This window comes from Prinia subflava, chromosome 3, assembly GCF_021018805.1.
Source record: "Prinia subflava isolate CZ2003 ecotype Zambia chromosome 3, Cam_Psub_1.2, whole genome shotgun sequence".
Classification (NCBI taxonomy): Eukaryota; Metazoa; Chordata; class Aves; order Passeriformes; family Cisticolidae; genus Prinia; species Prinia subflava.
The window spans coordinates 31,526,356-31,543,486 of NC_086249.1; the positions used below are offsets into that span (position 1 = coordinate 31,526,356).

A 17,131-nucleotide genomic window follows, 5' to 3' on the forward strand; every position below is an offset into this window, starting at 1 on the left:
TTTATAAATTAGTAACAAAGCTGGGGTTTCACTTTCTGTTGGAAAGCAAGGATAAGGTAAAATTTATCGATTGCACTGCCCTTTGTCTAGATTCCAAATACCTGAAAGGAGGTCTGGTTTTACGTTTGCACTGACACTTCTGAAGTCTTAAGCACGTACTTTTGCTTTCCTGTAGTAATGAGATTAGAGAATAAATTAGAAATTATTGAACTAGGAAAAAATGAACTAGGTCTGGTATTCTAGCATTTAAAAGTATATAGTGAATGTTTCTTATCAAATAGTTATGATGACTGTGGAAAAGACTGAGGGAATTACAAAACCAGCTAATAAATTAAAAATTCAACTGAAATTAATGTAGTAACTCCAAAGATTTAATTTTATTTGTCTGTACAGCAGAGGTGAGACAATCTCAGTAATTGAGTTGCACTTAACTATCTTAATTTCTACAATGTAAGGAATGACAGTTCTATGAAAGAATTGTTTCCATAACTCTTCAAGTCAAATCCAGTAATATTCCACCAAACAATAAAATTAAGAAAAAATACAAAAGTTACTTCAAATCACTCTCTCTCCCCCAACCCTCAAACACAATAGAAAAATGAAACAGCCCCCTTACCCTTTTCAGGTGAGTAGCTAGTAAGATGATTCATTAGCCATGGTCTGCTGGAGTTGGCTGTGCCTTGAAACAGTTTTACTATTCCATGTGAAAAAGGAAAAAAAACCCCATATGGCCACTTTAACACTGCATGTCAGAATAAACTATTGCTTAAGAAAATAATCTGTTCTGGAGTAGTTACATTTTCCCTGATGAGTTGTTCCCCAGCCCCCAACAGACCTATCTGGAGTTCCCTCTGTGACTTTCCTCATGTGTCACCATCCCCCCTGTGCCCAGCATGAGGGGCTGGTGCCAGCAGGAACCAGGACAGGCAAACCCCACCACACCAACCCTCCCCAATGGAGACGGCTCTACAAGTAAAGCCTGAGCAAGACAATCATTCAGTGACCTAGAGAGATGCAGGCCTGTGTTTCCTGATCCTTGTTGTAGTTTTCCTTACAGCAGTGTAACTCAGGAGCCCACCTACCTGAGTGGACCTGCAGAAGTGACATGGGAACAGCACCAGCCATCCTGCAGAGCATTTGAGCCTTCAGCTAAAGGTGTGCTCAGAGATGCCCCAGTGCCTTCAGCTGGGCCTTTGACCAGACTGCTGTACAGCTGTGCAGTAGGATCAAGTTCTGAAAACAGCTATAAAAATGCACTTTATAGTCTGCTAAAATGCTGTCTTATAGGTTTTCCCTTCTCTATAACCTTGAATGATTATCAAATGCTGCTAAAACACTGCAGACAGCTTCATAGTAAGAAAAACCTAGAGTCAAGTGATTGCTACCTTCAACTTAAAAGCCAATTTTAGAATTTTTTTTATATTTATAAAGGCAAAATTACTTTTCTCCATTTTTATTAAATCTTCAGTTGCACAAGCTTCTTTAGGACATGCTGGAAAAAAAGCAGCTTTTAGAGAAAAGGGTTGTGGATGGATACTTCCATTCTGTTCATTTTTCCTGCAGCTACTCCCCTTATACAGCCTATTAAGGAAAACATCTTTAGCTGACATTTAGAGTACTCATCATTACCTTCTATACAGTTACCTAACCACACCTCCTTTGAAGCCTATTAAAAATTAACTGAGTTGTTCAAAACCTGAAATTTCTAAACTAAAGTTCACATCAAACTTAAAAATAAATACAATTTAATACAAAATTTTAGAAAAAAACCCCTGAACTTAGAATTGCATTGATGCAATTGCCTGTGCTAGTAATTAGCTGTTTCAGAGAGCTGTGTGTGTACCTTAAAATGACTCAATATGTGATTTTTCTCTAAATCTGGTTACAAGTACTGGAAAAAGAAAATACTGTCTCTACAAAGTGCTGAGTTCCTCTTAGAAGAGCCAATGTAAAAAATCAAGATGTTTAAAAAGCTTCTCAACATTTTGCAGGATAACACCCAAGACAGGTTTAGAGACTGTGATCATCTTTATGAAAGAAACTCTTTCAGAAGCTTCAACAGCTGTGACAGGGTGGGTTTCCAACACTGTCTTCTCTGAAGTCTTCTTTAAATGATGGCATCGTGTTCATCGCTGTAACAGGAACACAGTAATTAATGTTCTGCACTACAAGCAACAGTCAACACGAGAAAGAGGCACCCAGCTGCTGCTGAGAAGGTTATTTTGTGAGCAGAGGATGTCTTCCTAGGAAGGAGTAAGGAGTAACATTGATCTGGGAGTTAGAGTTCTCTCTGAGCCAAGCATGAAGTTAGCTGAACAGTTTTGTTTTGTCAACACTGCTCCAGCTTCACTGGCCCCATTAACACCTTCCACATGCCATTCATGTATTCTCACATCAGCTCAGGCCTGCTTATCCTATCTGCCTTACCTAGAACCAGTAGTAACAGTTAATCCAAGGCACTGCAGGTTCCCTTGGCTTGGAAGACACTGTTGAATTTTACAGTGTCCCTTCACAAGCATCACTTTGGGTAAAGGTGCAGCAGGGACTGGCTTCATTCCATGGCCAGTAAGGAGGAGTCAAGATGGAGAGGAAAAAAAGGCCTGGACACCAGTATCCCACCAGGTCTAATGACATCACCTCACTTAAAACAAGCTTCTTGACTGAGATGGATGACATGAAAGAAAAGCAACCTAATTTTTAAACTAAATGTGGGCAAGTCCTGAAGCATGGACTAAAGCTGAGCATAAATAGCAAGTGAGATAGTACAAGTTTTATTAGAATTCACTATAAATTAATGGCAAGGGGGAGGAAAACACCAAAGAATGAACAGGTAAACAGAGTCTAGGAGAAAGAAGAAATCTGGCAAACTAGAGAAATTTTCAACGAAATGTTAACTATTAATGGACTAGCCAAAAGACAAGGATCCTTTTAAAAAGAATAAAATTATTTTATATAATAGATCAGAGAAAAAAAACCGCACAGAAGAGAGGCATAATATTAATGAGGAAGGGCAGAAGTGGTAAAAGACAAAACATCAGAGTTGAATCTCTTAATGAAATTAATATAATGTACATTAAACCAATGTATCTGAGTTCATTCTGCCTATTTGGTTTTCCTTTTCCCCCCTCAAGGAAGTAATGTATAGGCAAGGGATAACCCCTTGGGAACTTACATGGTTCTGTACTGAATGCCTCTTCTGGAGTGGTAAGTTTTGCATCCAATGTAGAGAATGACTAGGACTCCAAGAGTCAGCACAATGCCACCTACAAAACTGCCCACATCAAATCTGGAGGTTTTGACTACGACAGCCTCTGATTTTGATGTGGCTGAAAATAAGAAAACAAAAGGCACATTTTACAGAGCTTGCAAAATCGTGTTTTGAGGGACAACTCTACATCCTGCCCTCACCATTCATTTATCACCTGAAGACCCAATTAGACAAATTTAACCAAGATCAACTGACAAGATACAAGCCAAGCACACTGAAACCTAGGGCTCTGGTTTTAAGTGTCATATTCATGTGACATGGGCACAGCTGATCCAACTGCTTGCTGTCTCTGAAAGTCTGACTGCTCCTTGTCTCCACCTCCCTTTTTCTCCCTGCCTTTTCTCTCAGCTGCTTTCCCCTCCTTCTACACATGGAGTTCCTGACCTTCTTAGGCCAGTTCTCGTGTTTTTCATACCCTCCACGAGCCAATTTAACTCACTAAGCTGGCCTGAGATGAACCCAATCATAAAAGGAAGTTGCTTTTAGTCAGATGAGCATATTGAGTGATCCTGCAAGATGGGTCCCAGAGCCACCAAGTCCATCAGTGTGGTACCAGTTAACTGGTACCATCTGCTACAAACTCCCACCTGAAGACCCAGTCTGAGCCCAGTTCTATTTGTACTCGCTACATACAGTGTTACATGATCAACTCCAAGTTCTTGTGGTGACACCTTCACCTGCCCAATGATGCTTCACTGATACGTGAGCACTCCCAATGTGTTTAGAAGTGCAAGCATGAAGTGATGGGAACACAGCCAAGTGCAAGGAAATAGTGAAATCTGCACTCACTGTTTTTGTATTATTGGGTACAGTTAAACTGTATTTGACAACTTTTACATAAGGGGTGACTCATGCACAGTTATGCTCTATTCTCTGTTAGGGTAACCTTCATTACATTGCTAATAGAACTCAGGTTTTTTACCAAGCCAGCAGACATATGTTGACATACAGATCAGCTGTGAAAAAGGAAGTATTAGAAACGAGTTCAAATGAACTGCAGAAAGAAGAGCTGAACAAACACAGAAGTTGTATTCAAAATATTCAAAATCAAGGCTTTCTCCTTTACATTGCTGATCTCCTTGCTGGTGGCTGCTAGCTAAGACCACTTGCACTTTTTTTTCTTTTCCCTAAATCTGTCAGGTCTCTCAGGTTAACTGAGTCCTAAGTAAGCAGAGTGCTCAGAGCAATATTATTGTATCCAGCTCAGTAATGCATTCCCACTTTAGTCTTGTTTTTCAGCACACAAATACCTCCTTTCTTCTTTTTTTTTTACACTGCTGTAAAACTAACTGTTCTACAACCTATGTGAACGTGCATCGGAGCCTTTATGAGCTTCCTGAACTGAGAACTCACCTGTTACAGAAGTGGAGGAAGTCTTAGAAGTGGTCACCACTGTAATATTAGCCTGTGGTGATGTGACTGGTGAAGCTGTGGTGGGCGTTCCTGTCTGGCTGGTTTTGGTGGGCTGAGTTGTCAGGATCACAGAGATGGTGGTGGTGGTGTTGGGCTGACTGGTACTGGTCAGATGAGTAGTACTGGTGGACACACCTGGGAAATTTTTGTGGTAACACACAGAAAAATTCATAAAAATAAACAACTGTACAGTTGTTGAGTAAGACTGCATTTATCATGCCCAAAGAGAACAACAGAGTAACAATGAAAATGCCACTGCACAGTATCCAGGCTTGCATGCAGACTTTCCTTTGGAAATACTTAACTTCAAATTTCTTGGCCTCACAGTCAAGAATTCTTTGGAAAGGAAAGGCTATGAAGAAAACCTCGATAATATATGACTTCTAGGTAAGTCAGCTTTTTTTTTTGGTAACAACCCAATTCCACAGCATCGTGCCTAACTTACAATATGCTACAATGCAATAAAATTCCGGATCAGGAGTTACTTTCTATTTGAAGTGCCTTCTTTTTCAGACAACAAAGCTTTTCTGATAAGAACAGCGTTTGCACAACAACACCATCCCCCAATCTTACGATCTTTCATTTGCTTTTGAATGAAACACTAGCATTACTAGGGTTTCATATACATTAACACCACAGAGAATTCTGTATTTATGTGGTAAGGATAAAACACTATAAAAATTCAACTAAAGTAAATGTACTGCTTAATTTATTTAGTCTTGCGAAGGTTAAAACAAAGGCTGGAATGCTTTTTCTCAAGTTTCATTGACGTAGTGTCTTTTAACTTACTTTTACCTAACACTTCCCCTTCCCTCCTCAGAAAACACTAATGAACTGTTCAGAATAAAAATACCACAATACAAAACTCAAGAATAATAGAAATTGCTATTTATAGCAAAATCCTTAGAACTTTCATGGAAGGCAGCCAGCTAGAATGATTGTAAAACATTTACTTATTTTTCTAAGAAGGAACTAACAAGAAACATGAGTCTGTTATCCAACTAATATTTCTCTAAGCAGACAGTAGGATGCAAATAGTTTTTACATATGAAAGAATTCTAGAGAGAAACAGCTCCTTTGCAGCTGTCTACTTCTCTATTATTTCTGTAGCTTCACACAAGCTGGTCTCATTTTAAACACCTCAAAAGCCTTTCAGTATGGAATTTCAAATATCTAATTATATCCATGTTTTCTTGAAATTGTCTAAAGTTAGAATAATTGAAGCATAGTTTCATCTCAATTCCAGACTAACCTTGATACTCAGTTTCTGCCTTCTTTTTATACAGAATTTAGAATGCTTCCGTAGAATAAAATTTGTGTTGTGTAAAACAAGGGGAACTACAAACAAAACTGTGTCTTTGCTAAGATGTAAGTATCACAGTCACCAGTACTTATATGATCATCAAAAACTTCAAAAAACTCATCAATACAACAATGCAAACATGCAGAAAGAAACTAGCCTACATTACACTTCTGAGACATTCAGCACTAAAACTATTGAAATACCAAAACAGAGTCCTTTGTAAATGTTATTTGTTTTCCTGTTCTTTAATGTTATAACTGTATTGTGCCAGAAACCCAGAAAACCCTTTGAAATGAGCATTCATTGAGGTGGAACAATTGGAACACTATCTTCATTTGCTTACCTTGTTACCATTATGAAAATTCAGTTCCTCTATGAAGCATGCATAAAATACATCAGATAAAATTCAGGGCACATTTTAATACTGACAGGTAAAATTCCCCCAAAGGCATAATGACCCATAAACATCAAATGGTTCCACATTGTAGGAAGTAAGCAAGGAAATGTCTACATGGAAACCACCTACAGTTACATGACATGAAACCACACCTGGTAAGTACATTCCTAGCATAAGTAATACCAAAGAAGGACAAATTTGGATGCAAGTGTCAAGCAGTTTTCTGTGGGTCGTTTTTGAGCCGAGATTTCTGAGTGTCAAAGAGCCTTCTGTTTCTGAGCAATACAATGGCTAACTGTTAGATGTGTAGCACTATAAAATGATGTTACACAAAGTTGGTACTCATTCCATGGGTATTAAATTACCCTACACAAAACTTGAGTCATGGCAAAAAAATTCCAAACATCTATGAGGAATTTCAGCATATTTGCACATTACTTTCCTCCCTTCTCTTTTCTAGTAGCAATCCTTTTCTTTTTACTTAATCAAGATTACAGCCCTTGGTGATGTCACTTTAACAGTAAAATCTGCCTAATCTCTACACTTATCTTTCATGATGTATTTAGCATCAGTCATTTCAAAACATCATTGGGAGGCTGAGGCAGCTGGGGAATTTGGGAAGCTGACATGAATCAGGGACAAATCTGTTCTCCATTTTTGGAAAATCTTACCTGTATTATTTTACAATGCTTTCATCAACAGATGAAAGAATATTTGCTAGCAACATCTGTCCTTTTATCTTTTATTTCCCTAACTACTTTCCCTGCAAAAGACCAGCTGGGCTTCATCAAACACTACAGTAAACAAACCCTGACTGCCCAAGTTAATTTTTATTATTTAAAAAGGATGCATGCCAATAATATAGTCACGTTTATGACGCTTTGTTTTTAAAAGAGGCAAGTGTTTTACATAGTTTGCTACCTGTGTTTAAGCATTAAATAGCTATGCTATAATCATCAATTTAAAAAAATTATATAGCATATAGATAAGAATCATTAGTAGCACATGCTACTACTCCCTTAAGTGTTCTAATTCAACAAGAATGAGCACAAAACTCAAATTGCATAAGCACTGTGCTAACATGCAAGATTACTATGGAATGCCCTTCCTAAAAGAAATGCTTTCTCTTGCATGGAAAATTATTGAATAAAAGAGACTTTTGCTTCCTTCACAAGAATCTTCCTTCCTCCCCCTCCCCCACACCCCTAAAAACAATGGCAGAGATTTTAAGCAAAATTAAGTAAGTACATATACCCGTTAGTCTTTATTCTGAAGAGTTTGAGACGGATAATCAAAATATATGAACACTGTATTAAAACCTATTATATTTCTAATGGGAAAGAAATAAAAAAGAGAAAAGGATGGGAATTGCTGAACATTGGAAAGTAAGGCACAGCTATCTGTTAGATTTATCCTATGCCTAACAGTAAAGGGCTCAGGCTTCTTTTTGCTGTTATTATCCAAAACTAGTAGAACTCAGACCTCTCCAAGAAATCTGCAAGGGCTGGAGCAGAAGTCAGATGGAGCACAGGGTGCCTGAAACACTATGGCTTCACACACTTAGGGGATGGCCACAAGGCAACAACGAGATTACAGAAATCCCTGGACTTTCCAAGTTAGACATGCTTGAACTGCTACACTGCAGGCAATGCAATGAGACTGCACCACTTGCTTGCTTTCAAAAGGAAGTTCTGTGCAAAGGTGGTTTTTATCTCTTCCAGTGAGCATTTTATACTTAAATGAAAAAAACAAGCAACTTCTGAGTGTGGTACCTCAGAGTTTATCTGGAAATTACAGAGACAGAATGTGAGAGTCATACTGGAAATGAAATGACATAGCTGGGGCTTTATGATCAGCATAAAACTCCACAAATACACAAAGCATCTTAAGCACACACAGCATTTCCTCCCTGCTTTCATATGGCTCTTAGCACAAAGGGGCCCCAGTTTCTAGAACTAGCTTCTCTCAGATGTAATATTCTGTTCATCACAGCCTGAACAACTCCATGACATTAACTCTTATCCAGTCCTTACTAATGCAGTGAAATCTGCCTGTGCAAGTTCTTCCAGAAGATGAGTGTTTTAACTCCCTTTTTAAACTTACTTACAGTTGTTCTGCAGGTTGTGAAGGAAGTATGGTAGTGCCAGAACAATGAAAATACACCCAGGACAAATTGTTCCACTTGATTGATACTGGCTTAAATGGCACTATTCTGTGCTATGAGCTCGCTAAGGATTATTTTCTATGGTATTAGGTGCCACGAGGTTATAGTGAGGTGAGGGTCAGTCTCTTCTGCCATGGGTCAAATGAAGGGACAAGGGGAAATGGCCTCAAGTTGTGCCAGGGGTTATTAGGAAAAAAATCACAGAAAGAGTGCTTAGGCATTGGGATAAGTTGCCCAGGGAGGTAGTGGAGTCACCGTCTCTGGAAAGTGTCCAAGAAGCCTGGGTGTGGCACAGGGGGATATGGTTTAGGGGTGATTATGGTGGTGCTACACTGATGGCTGGACAAATGATCTTGAAGTTCCCCTCCAACCTTGACGATCCTGTGATTCTGAGTCTTAAGTAAAAGGAAATGGAGTCCTACTCCTGAAACTCAAGCTCCCAGGAGTTCATTATGCCCTAAATCTGTTTATTGTGAAATAACAAACAGAGATGCACTGTTTGCATAATAACCTATTCATCTTTACTTTATGAAAATGGAAGAAGTTTGCTTAAAGATGAAGAGTAAAGGTTAAAAAATCCAACTTCTTGCAATTCTTCCTTGAAGTTAAATTTTGATTCCTGTGTTTAAATGGCATCACAAATGTAATTACTGATGAAGTATGGTACCTAAATTTGAAAAACAATATAGCTTCTTTTCAGAGTTGTTTTACATGTTACTTCCCAGCCCTAAAATGGTAACACCTGTCTCAAATACCCACTTCTGATGGCCTGCACTTTGGAATTTGGTATGATCAGGGTTAGGTTTGGAACTAACTTCTAGTTTCATAGTAATGATGAACAGATACATACCTCCTGCAGATGTTGATGCAGATTGTGTGGATGATGCAGTGACAATGGATGAAGTGCTATTGTCTTCAAGGAAAAAAAAAAGAAACAAGAAAATCAGTATTATTAATTTTAATTTTAACATACTATAATTAAAGTACCCACAACACAATACTGCCCTCAGGGTATCAGTGCCTGGAGACTACAGTTGGGAATACTGCAGAGAGTAGCCCATCCCAAAGCAGATGGTTTTTATCCTTCTGCAAAATGCTTCCAGATCTCAGTGCAAAAGAACTTAGTTAACACTGTATGAACAGCAGTGTCCAAATGGTCTGCATCTGATTCTTTACACATCCTCTGTTTGTTGTCTTCCACTTCTATCTCACATTTTATTCCATTTGCTGTAAAATAGCCATACTGTCACTAACTTTCTTAACCTACTTATGCACTATGGGGGGAAGGGGGCAGTTTTGTATTTTTATTCCTCTATTTCAGTTCCATTTCTTGTCCCTTGATCTTTTCTTCACTTTGTTGCATCTCTGTTGCAAACTGGGATGATACTGGGAATATACTGTAGTCAAGTAGGGGCAGACAGATACTGTGAGAAACGTCTTGCTGCATACTTATGTTCTCTACACAAAAGGAGTCTTAAGAATGTACCTGTTTCCAGTCTTAGTGGGTTTGCCTTTCTCTACTTTGTTCCACTTCTCCTTTTCCAGTTCTCTTTTTCTTGTCCCTCCTTCCTCCTCATGGTCCTCTTTCCTATTTCTGTGTTTCTCAGGCACTCTCCCACTCACTTCTGTCGTCATTGCTGCACCCCTCTTCTGTATTTCTCATAGATTAAGTGTCCCTTCCTCCTGGCAAAGATCTACTGGGCTGCTCCTGGGAGTGTCACTGCCCATACCTTCCTCCCTTCATTCTGCACTGTTGTGAATGCCCATTCTATGATCATTCTTTTCTCTGAAGTAAGGCATCTTTTACAGCACCCTCCCACTCTGGCAGGGTTATGTGCCTTGCAGCAGCTCTGCTGCTTTCCAGCATGGCTGGAAAACAAAGCATGTAACCTCAGAGATTAAGGGGAGAGCAACAGAGCTACTGCAATCAAGTAGCAGACCTATATCTATTTCCTTTGAATGGATCTGTTCCTTTGAATGAATCCTGTTCTTAGCACTGGAAAAGTCTAGTCTAAAACTCTTTGCAACTGCATACATGTTATGAGAAAGGTCAGGTTAAGAACAAATGCACCAAATTTACATCTTCATACAAAAAAATGGCAGGAGGGGGTTAAAATTACAGAGGGAATTTGCTTTTCCTTTGGTATAATCACAGCCAAGTAGCCCCCCACATTGTACTGAACACACAACTCTTATACTGACATAACTGGGACATTAAGGTGCAGGTTTAATTGCCTTTGAGAAAGGGTCTATGATTGTACAACTACAAACACATTCTTTCTTGCATATGTTGACCCTTATCCCAGCATAAGCCATGGATATGCCTGAGGTTAAATCTTTTCCTCACAGACCCAATCCTGTAACCAGAACACATCTTTGAGTTTTCCCCAGGTTCCAAGTGCTTACTTCTGCAACCCTGGGACAGCTCAGCATGTTCATACAGGTAAAAAGAAGCCACATCTGCTGCCTGGAATTTGCATGTGAGTCAGTACTGCACTTAACACAGAGGGAGTTAATGAGCAGAGTATTGTTGGCCAACAGCAAATGAGATGGCTGGAATAGTACAGGGCAAAAATTACTCAAATGAAAAAATGCCTTGCCTTTATCTGAAGATCACTGAATTCTAATCTAGCAGACTTCTTGGTTCTCCTTTTAACTGCAAATTGATGTTGCCAGATGTTTCTAGTTTTACACACAGTATTTTGCATTATATTTCTCCTCTCTCTGTTGCTCTGGGGTACCCAAGGATATGAGAATTGAATTGTGTTTTACTGTTCCCCTTAAATGTCTTTAGTTGTCCCAGAATAGATGTGACAATCGGAGTCAGACTCTCTTCTGCCCTACAGCTGCTCACAATTCAGTAAAATAAAATAAAGGGCAAATCATTACAAGACAGTTTAAGGCACACAATAATACATATTGCTTTTCTCAATGCTACTGAGGCACAACAACAGAAATGCCAAAGTATTACCTGGCAACCCATTGCCTGGAGTCGGAGTGGTACTGTTCACACCTTCAGTGCTGTTCATTTCTTCATTATCTACATTAAAAAACATTTTAAAAAAGCAGGAATAATAAGATCGGTTTAGGTGGAAGAAGGAAAAAAGGTTTGGCATCTACCACTTGCTTTGGGCATATAAATGACTAATTTACCATGGACAGGAGTCAGTCATAATGATGATATAAAAGCATGTTAGCACAACATCATGCTCTGAGCACATTAAAAGTGACACCATTTACACTACCCAAGCACCAAGTGAACTGGAACTCCTCCCATCCTCTGCTTTATCTTCTCCATCATCCCCACCCCATGAAAAGAAGTTTTCATCTTCCTTGAGATGAAATGAGACCAAAAGAGCCAAAATATCAGGCACCTTCCTTCAGTAATAACATCTGACTTGCATCACCTACAGTAGAAGAGAAAGAACTCACTTAAATCTTTCCTGTGAAGTTTGCCAGGGGTTTTCAGGCAGCCAAGTCCTTGCTCTGGGCCTGCACGGCCAATATGATAACACAATTAGCTCCACTAAGAAGTTACATTATTCAGTTTGGGACTAGGGCACGTTAATGCATCCCCTGAGCATTTGGCAGGTGAGGAATGGGACTAAGAAGGATCACACTTCCAAAGAAGGGGTAAAATTTAAAGATAAAGCACAGAGAATGAACAGACTGACATTCACACCGATACAAGAGGATCAGTTGTGGATTCTGCCTTTGCCAAGCAGTTTAGTTCTGATCACCTAATATCATGTAAAAGACAAGCAAATTACCTGAACTGAGTATCACAGAAATAGGACATTTTATCTGTGCTTAAAAAACCCTAGACAAGGTCTCAAAATGGTGAAGTTTGCAAATACAAATGGCAAAATAACTCGTATCTCATCTCTGCAATATCAAGACTGAGGGTAGCACTGCACGGTATGTTTATGCTGTTTAATTAGGGAGTTTAGGGAAACAAACAAACAAAAGATGGGACACTGCTAAACTAAGCTTTCCCAGAGAGGACCCAATGCTGCAAAAACTGTTCTACATCCCAGCAAGTTTCCCCACATGAAACAATGACCTCATTGGGAAAGCTAAGCCACCACAAAACTGACATTACGACCCTCCTCAACATCACACAATTTTTTTTCTGCAGTGAAATTTTTTAACTAGCAGAAAGGGCTCCATATACAATTAGCTGAAAGAGAGGGGCAGGAAAGAGTGGAAGTAAAGGCAGGACTGTATTAGTTTAGTTCAGATCAGCTTGGACTGCACACGTTGAAAGATACCAAGAACCTTATCCAGCTTAAAAGACGCTTTTTTTGTTTTCCTTCTTAAACATACCCAAACACTGGTAAGTTTCTTAGTTTGAACAACATGCATTGGGTCCAGAATATAAATACACTTTAAATAGGGTCTTGCATAAGCATACATCACATTGGAACACATGGCAGTGAATGGGACAAGAGAGATAAAAGAACATCTTAAAATGATACTACTCCCAAAGCGTTCTCTATCCTGAGACTGTGCCTTTGAATTTGAAGCTGCATGTATCACTGCAGTGACAAGCAGAAGACTTCAAACGGAGGCAGAAAGGACTCTGGGTTAAGCAAAGCAAAAAGCTCCACAGCTTTCATGCAGTGATGGCTCTGACAAGTAGAAGCTCTCATCCCTGACCACAGGCTTCACAGTTCAGCTGTCCCAAAGCAAAACAGGGAGGGGTTCTGGCCTTCTCCAGGAAGCAGAAGTGCAAGGGTTAGAAATCCACACTGACCAGGTGTAGACACACAGGAAGGAAGGGGGGAGCGCCAGCAGCCAGCTGCAGCATCCTGTGCATGAGCAGACACAGAGCTCTTGGGGCCACAGCATCAGCAGCAAGACTGGGCCTAGGAATGTTAAACAGAGAAACTCTGTGCTGAGGTTTACTATCCATGACACCCAGAAGAGGGGGGACGGACAGAAAGGATCTCATTTTCATTTTCACGATTAAGCTGAACCAACACAAGGCTATACCCAACTTAAAAGTGGATGGGAGCACCACATACTGGAGAAGGACAGAGACAGGATCAACAGAATTTTTGTCCGACCTTGTTTTTGCCTGTTTTGCTCTGTTTAAGGGCAGGCGCAGATGCAGGTAAAAAACCACAGAAGTGTGGCTGACTGGGGTGTATCTGAAGGCAAGTGTGCTTCCTGTGAAAGCCCCTGTCAGAGTCTGGCATTTCCAGTGCTTTCAGGGCCTCCTGTGGTTTTGTTGATCTAGCACGTCAGTAGTCATGAACTGGTGACAATTTGGATACGCAAACTTTCAAAAGGATAAGATCAGTCCAGCTATTCCAGTTTTGTAGCTGGAATTGGGCTTTTTGAAGTGGCAGAGACTGAAGATTTGTGCTTGTGTGTTAAACAAATACATACAAGGTGAGTGATAGGGGTAGCTCTGATATTTGCTAAAAATGAAATGGATGGGATGTTAAATGGACTTGATTTTGCCAGGTCCTGCAAAAATCAACACAGTGGATTACATTCATGTTTGGAATCTGTAGTCTCCAGCTTAGACAAATACCAGATTACTATTCAGCACAGCTGAACTCTGGTAGAAGAAACCTATACAAATGAATGGCAATAGTCATTCAATTACCTGCACATGACAAAGGTCAGTTTGCTCACTCCAACCTTCAATAAAAGATAAACACATTTCTAAGGACTCACACACTTTAGTGTAGCTAAACTTCATGCTGCAGAAAATGCTGGTACTCATTTTCATTAAGCACAGCTTTACATACTCATTTTGGTCTGCCCTGGTCAGGCTCCTGTCCTGCCCAAGGTGTACCCTCAAAGGCCCTTCAATAAATATCAACTTCAGCTCTGTTCAGTCTCTGTTCCAGGTCAGCCTTCCCAAGGCATCAGAGACATGTCAAAAGTCATATATAAAATTCTCTCTGGGCATTTTTTCTTTTCAAGCTTAATGCATAGCAGACACAGAGGGGAGTTTTATGCCCAAGTCATTCTGCTGTTGTTGGTTTAAAATCCCAGAAGTACAGAAGCACTGACAATGTGCAGTCCATCAGAAAGATAACCCAGTTGATCAGTAATCTCTGAGAAATCTAGATAAGGAAGAGCTGAGATGCTGGAATGGTTAAAGCAGAGATGTTAGAGCAGTATGAATATATTCTCTTCTAAGAGAAGATGATACACTAAAATCAAAATATCATGCCTGTTTTCAGGCGTGGAGGTTGCTGCTGCTGCTGATTTTTTTACTGTGAGTAGTTTTGTATACAAGTAAGCTCTTGGAAAATGTCACTAGCTATCTTTTCTCAACACAGCAGGAAGGGGGTGGGGGCCACTTCCTGACAGGGAGACGGGATTCTCCTCACTCAGGTACCAGGAAGCCAGATGGATATTACATAATAGTGGGAAGGATTTTTCTAAACCAAATTTTTGGTGATGTTTCTTCCACTGACTTGACTGAGACATAGAAATAAACTGTCCAGCAGAGTAAAAAAGCAGCATTATACTGAAATAACCAGACTGCACAAAAATATTAACCGGAGTAAGGACACATCTACTGCCACTTTCACTTTTTGCATATTAGAGTAATTGATGAGGTTCACACTTCCTCCTGTAGTGTTGATTAGATAATCACAAACTTCTGCTGAAATCAACACAAATCTCAGCAGTACTTTCTGGAAGTTTCTAAGTGGACAGAGGGGGGGGGAAGCTATTTCAACAGATACATTAAACTGAGCCTTAAAAGGGCACAACTTCTTTCAACATATCATAATTGAGCTCCAGACAATCAATTCACACGCAGAGGAAGGACCACATTCGAGTTTCAGGAGCTACACGCGATCACCCCTGTCCCAGGAGACAGCAGTGACTGTACTCTGATTTGAATCACCACATGCACTCAGGAAGCAACATGATAGAAACCAGATCAGTGCAATCTTGTATCACATGAAATGACAGGCTGCTGTTAAATGGAGGCCGTAAGAGCTTAGCAAAGCAATAAACGGGTTACCTGTAAACTCCTTTTAAAAGGAGCTTCCTTTTGGAACGGCTATTTACATTCCTCATTCTATTTTTTTAAATCAATTTACAACCCCTCAATTTATATTACAACTTCACCAGATTAAACAACAGCATATTAACGCTGCTGGATTGAGATTCCTCAGCAGTATTTACAACAGGTTAATTCCGGTGCCCATCATCTTTTGGCTTCTTTACTTTGGAAAATCGTGTGGAAAATTCCTTCTGAAAAGGCAGCTCCGGCAGCTCAAACCTGCACGTTTCTCGGTTTATTTCAGTGCCTGTCAACGCCGATCCCCTGACTGCGGTGTTTTGAGCCTGGGCACAGGGCTGCGCATTTGCTAGAACCGGCCACTACAAAGGGGCACTGCTGCCAGCGCCTGACAGAAACGCGACCGAGCAGAGCGGCTGTCCCGTCCGCACCGCCACCGTGAGCCCGAAGCCCCTCGCCCCGAGCACAGCCCCAGAGAGCAGCACCCAAGGGGGCAGGGAGCGGCCCTGCCCAGCCCGGCCCTTCCCCCGGCCGGACACCTGCGGGCGCGGCCCCGCTGCGGCTCCCGGGCCGCTCCGGCCGTGGCCGCGCATCCCTGCGGGCCGTGCACCCCCGAGCCCAACGCTGCTCGGGGGCTTCTTCGGTGACTGTCGTTTCCACGGAACAAACATCCTGCATGTTAACCCCGCTCCCCGTTTCTGTCACAGCTCCCGGACACGCCGGCCGTGCGACCTCGGCTCCCTCTCGGGAGCAGAGCGCCAGCGGCCGCCGTCCCGCCCCGTCCCGCGGCCGCGCCCCGGGCGCTCGGGGGCCGCCAGGGCTCAGCCCCGGCCCCGCTCCGGCCACCAGCGGCGGGACGGGGCCTGGGTCGGCCCAGCGGAGTTGTGGCGGCAGAGCGGCTGCGAGGGGCGCAGGGCCAGCGCCTCCGCCCGGCCCCGCCCGGCCCCCGCGGGCGCTACTCACGGGAGCCGCGGGCGAGCAGCAGCAGCAGCCACAGAGCGCAGGAGGCGCCGCCGAGGAGCCGCATGGCCGCGGAGAGGCCCGGAGCTCGCCGGGCGCGGTCTGCGCGCTGCCGGAGAGGGGCGGGCCGGGGCGGGGCCGGGCTGGGCGCGGCGAGGTGGGCTCCGCTCTCTCCCTCCCTGCTCCCAGCGTTTTCCAGCAGGCTGGACGGCAAAACGGGTTTGTAGCCGTAAGAGGAGACTAGCAAGCGGAGAGATGTGCGTGCTTCACCGGGTGCTACAGAGGTGACACCCGAGTGGCGCTCTGTGAGCATCTGTGGAAACAGGGCAAGCTCCAGGAGCGCCGCCTGCGAACTGCGCTCACGCCTGGTGATGTCAGGCTGTGTGTTTTCCAAATACCATTCACCATCTGCCCGCAGAGCCTCAACTGCGTAGATTTATCATCCTGGTTAATCATCTCCACCTAACCAGCGCCTGGATTGGCCGCGCACGCCTCCCCGAGGTGCCGCTGCTCGGACCGTGTGCGGGCTGCTGGCTGTCACAGCCGCGGGGGGCTGGAGGCATCCTGAAATTTCCTGATACATTTGGAAATTTGTGAAACCGAATACAAAGGCCATAGGGAAAAGTGAA

General features: G+C 42.1%; 1 protein-coding gene across 1 annotated transcript; it reads right to left on the reverse strand.

Moving 5' to 3' along the window:
* Window positions 1–349: 349 nt before the first annotated feature.
* On the reverse strand, window positions 350–16,830 carry TMEM123 (transmembrane protein 123). Its single transcript, XM_063394559.1, has 6 exons — window positions 16,506–16,830; window positions 11,517–11,585; window positions 9,396–9,458; window positions 4,622–4,816; window positions 3,173–3,326; window positions 350–2,132 (listed from the first exon to the last, which is right to left on the reverse strand). The coding sequence occupies exons 1-6, from the start codon at window positions 16,813–16,815 to the stop codon at window positions 2,108–2,110; spliced, it is 816 nt and encodes a 271-aa protein (XP_063250629.1). The 5' UTR covers window positions 16,816–16,830; the 3' UTR covers window positions 350–2,107.
* Between the last annotated feature and the right edge of the window lie 301 nt (window positions 16,831–17,131).

What these genes read in the sequence shown, in the direction of transcription:
- TMEM123 (XM_063394559.1), bottom strand. Translation starts at nt 16,815, where the DNA reads ATGCTCACAGAGCGCCACTCGGGTGTCACCTCTGTAGCACCCGGTGAA. An exon ending in GCTGCTCGCCCGCGGCTCCC is followed by an intron (nt 11,586 to 16,505) that starts GTGAGTAGCGCC and finishes TTTTTAATGTAG; the next exon opens with ATAATGAAGAAATGAACAGC. An exon ending in GGCATTCAGTACAGAACCAT is followed by an intron (nt 2,133 to 3,172) that starts GTAAGTTCCCAA and finishes TTCCTGTTACAG; the next exon opens with CGATGAACACGATGCCATCA.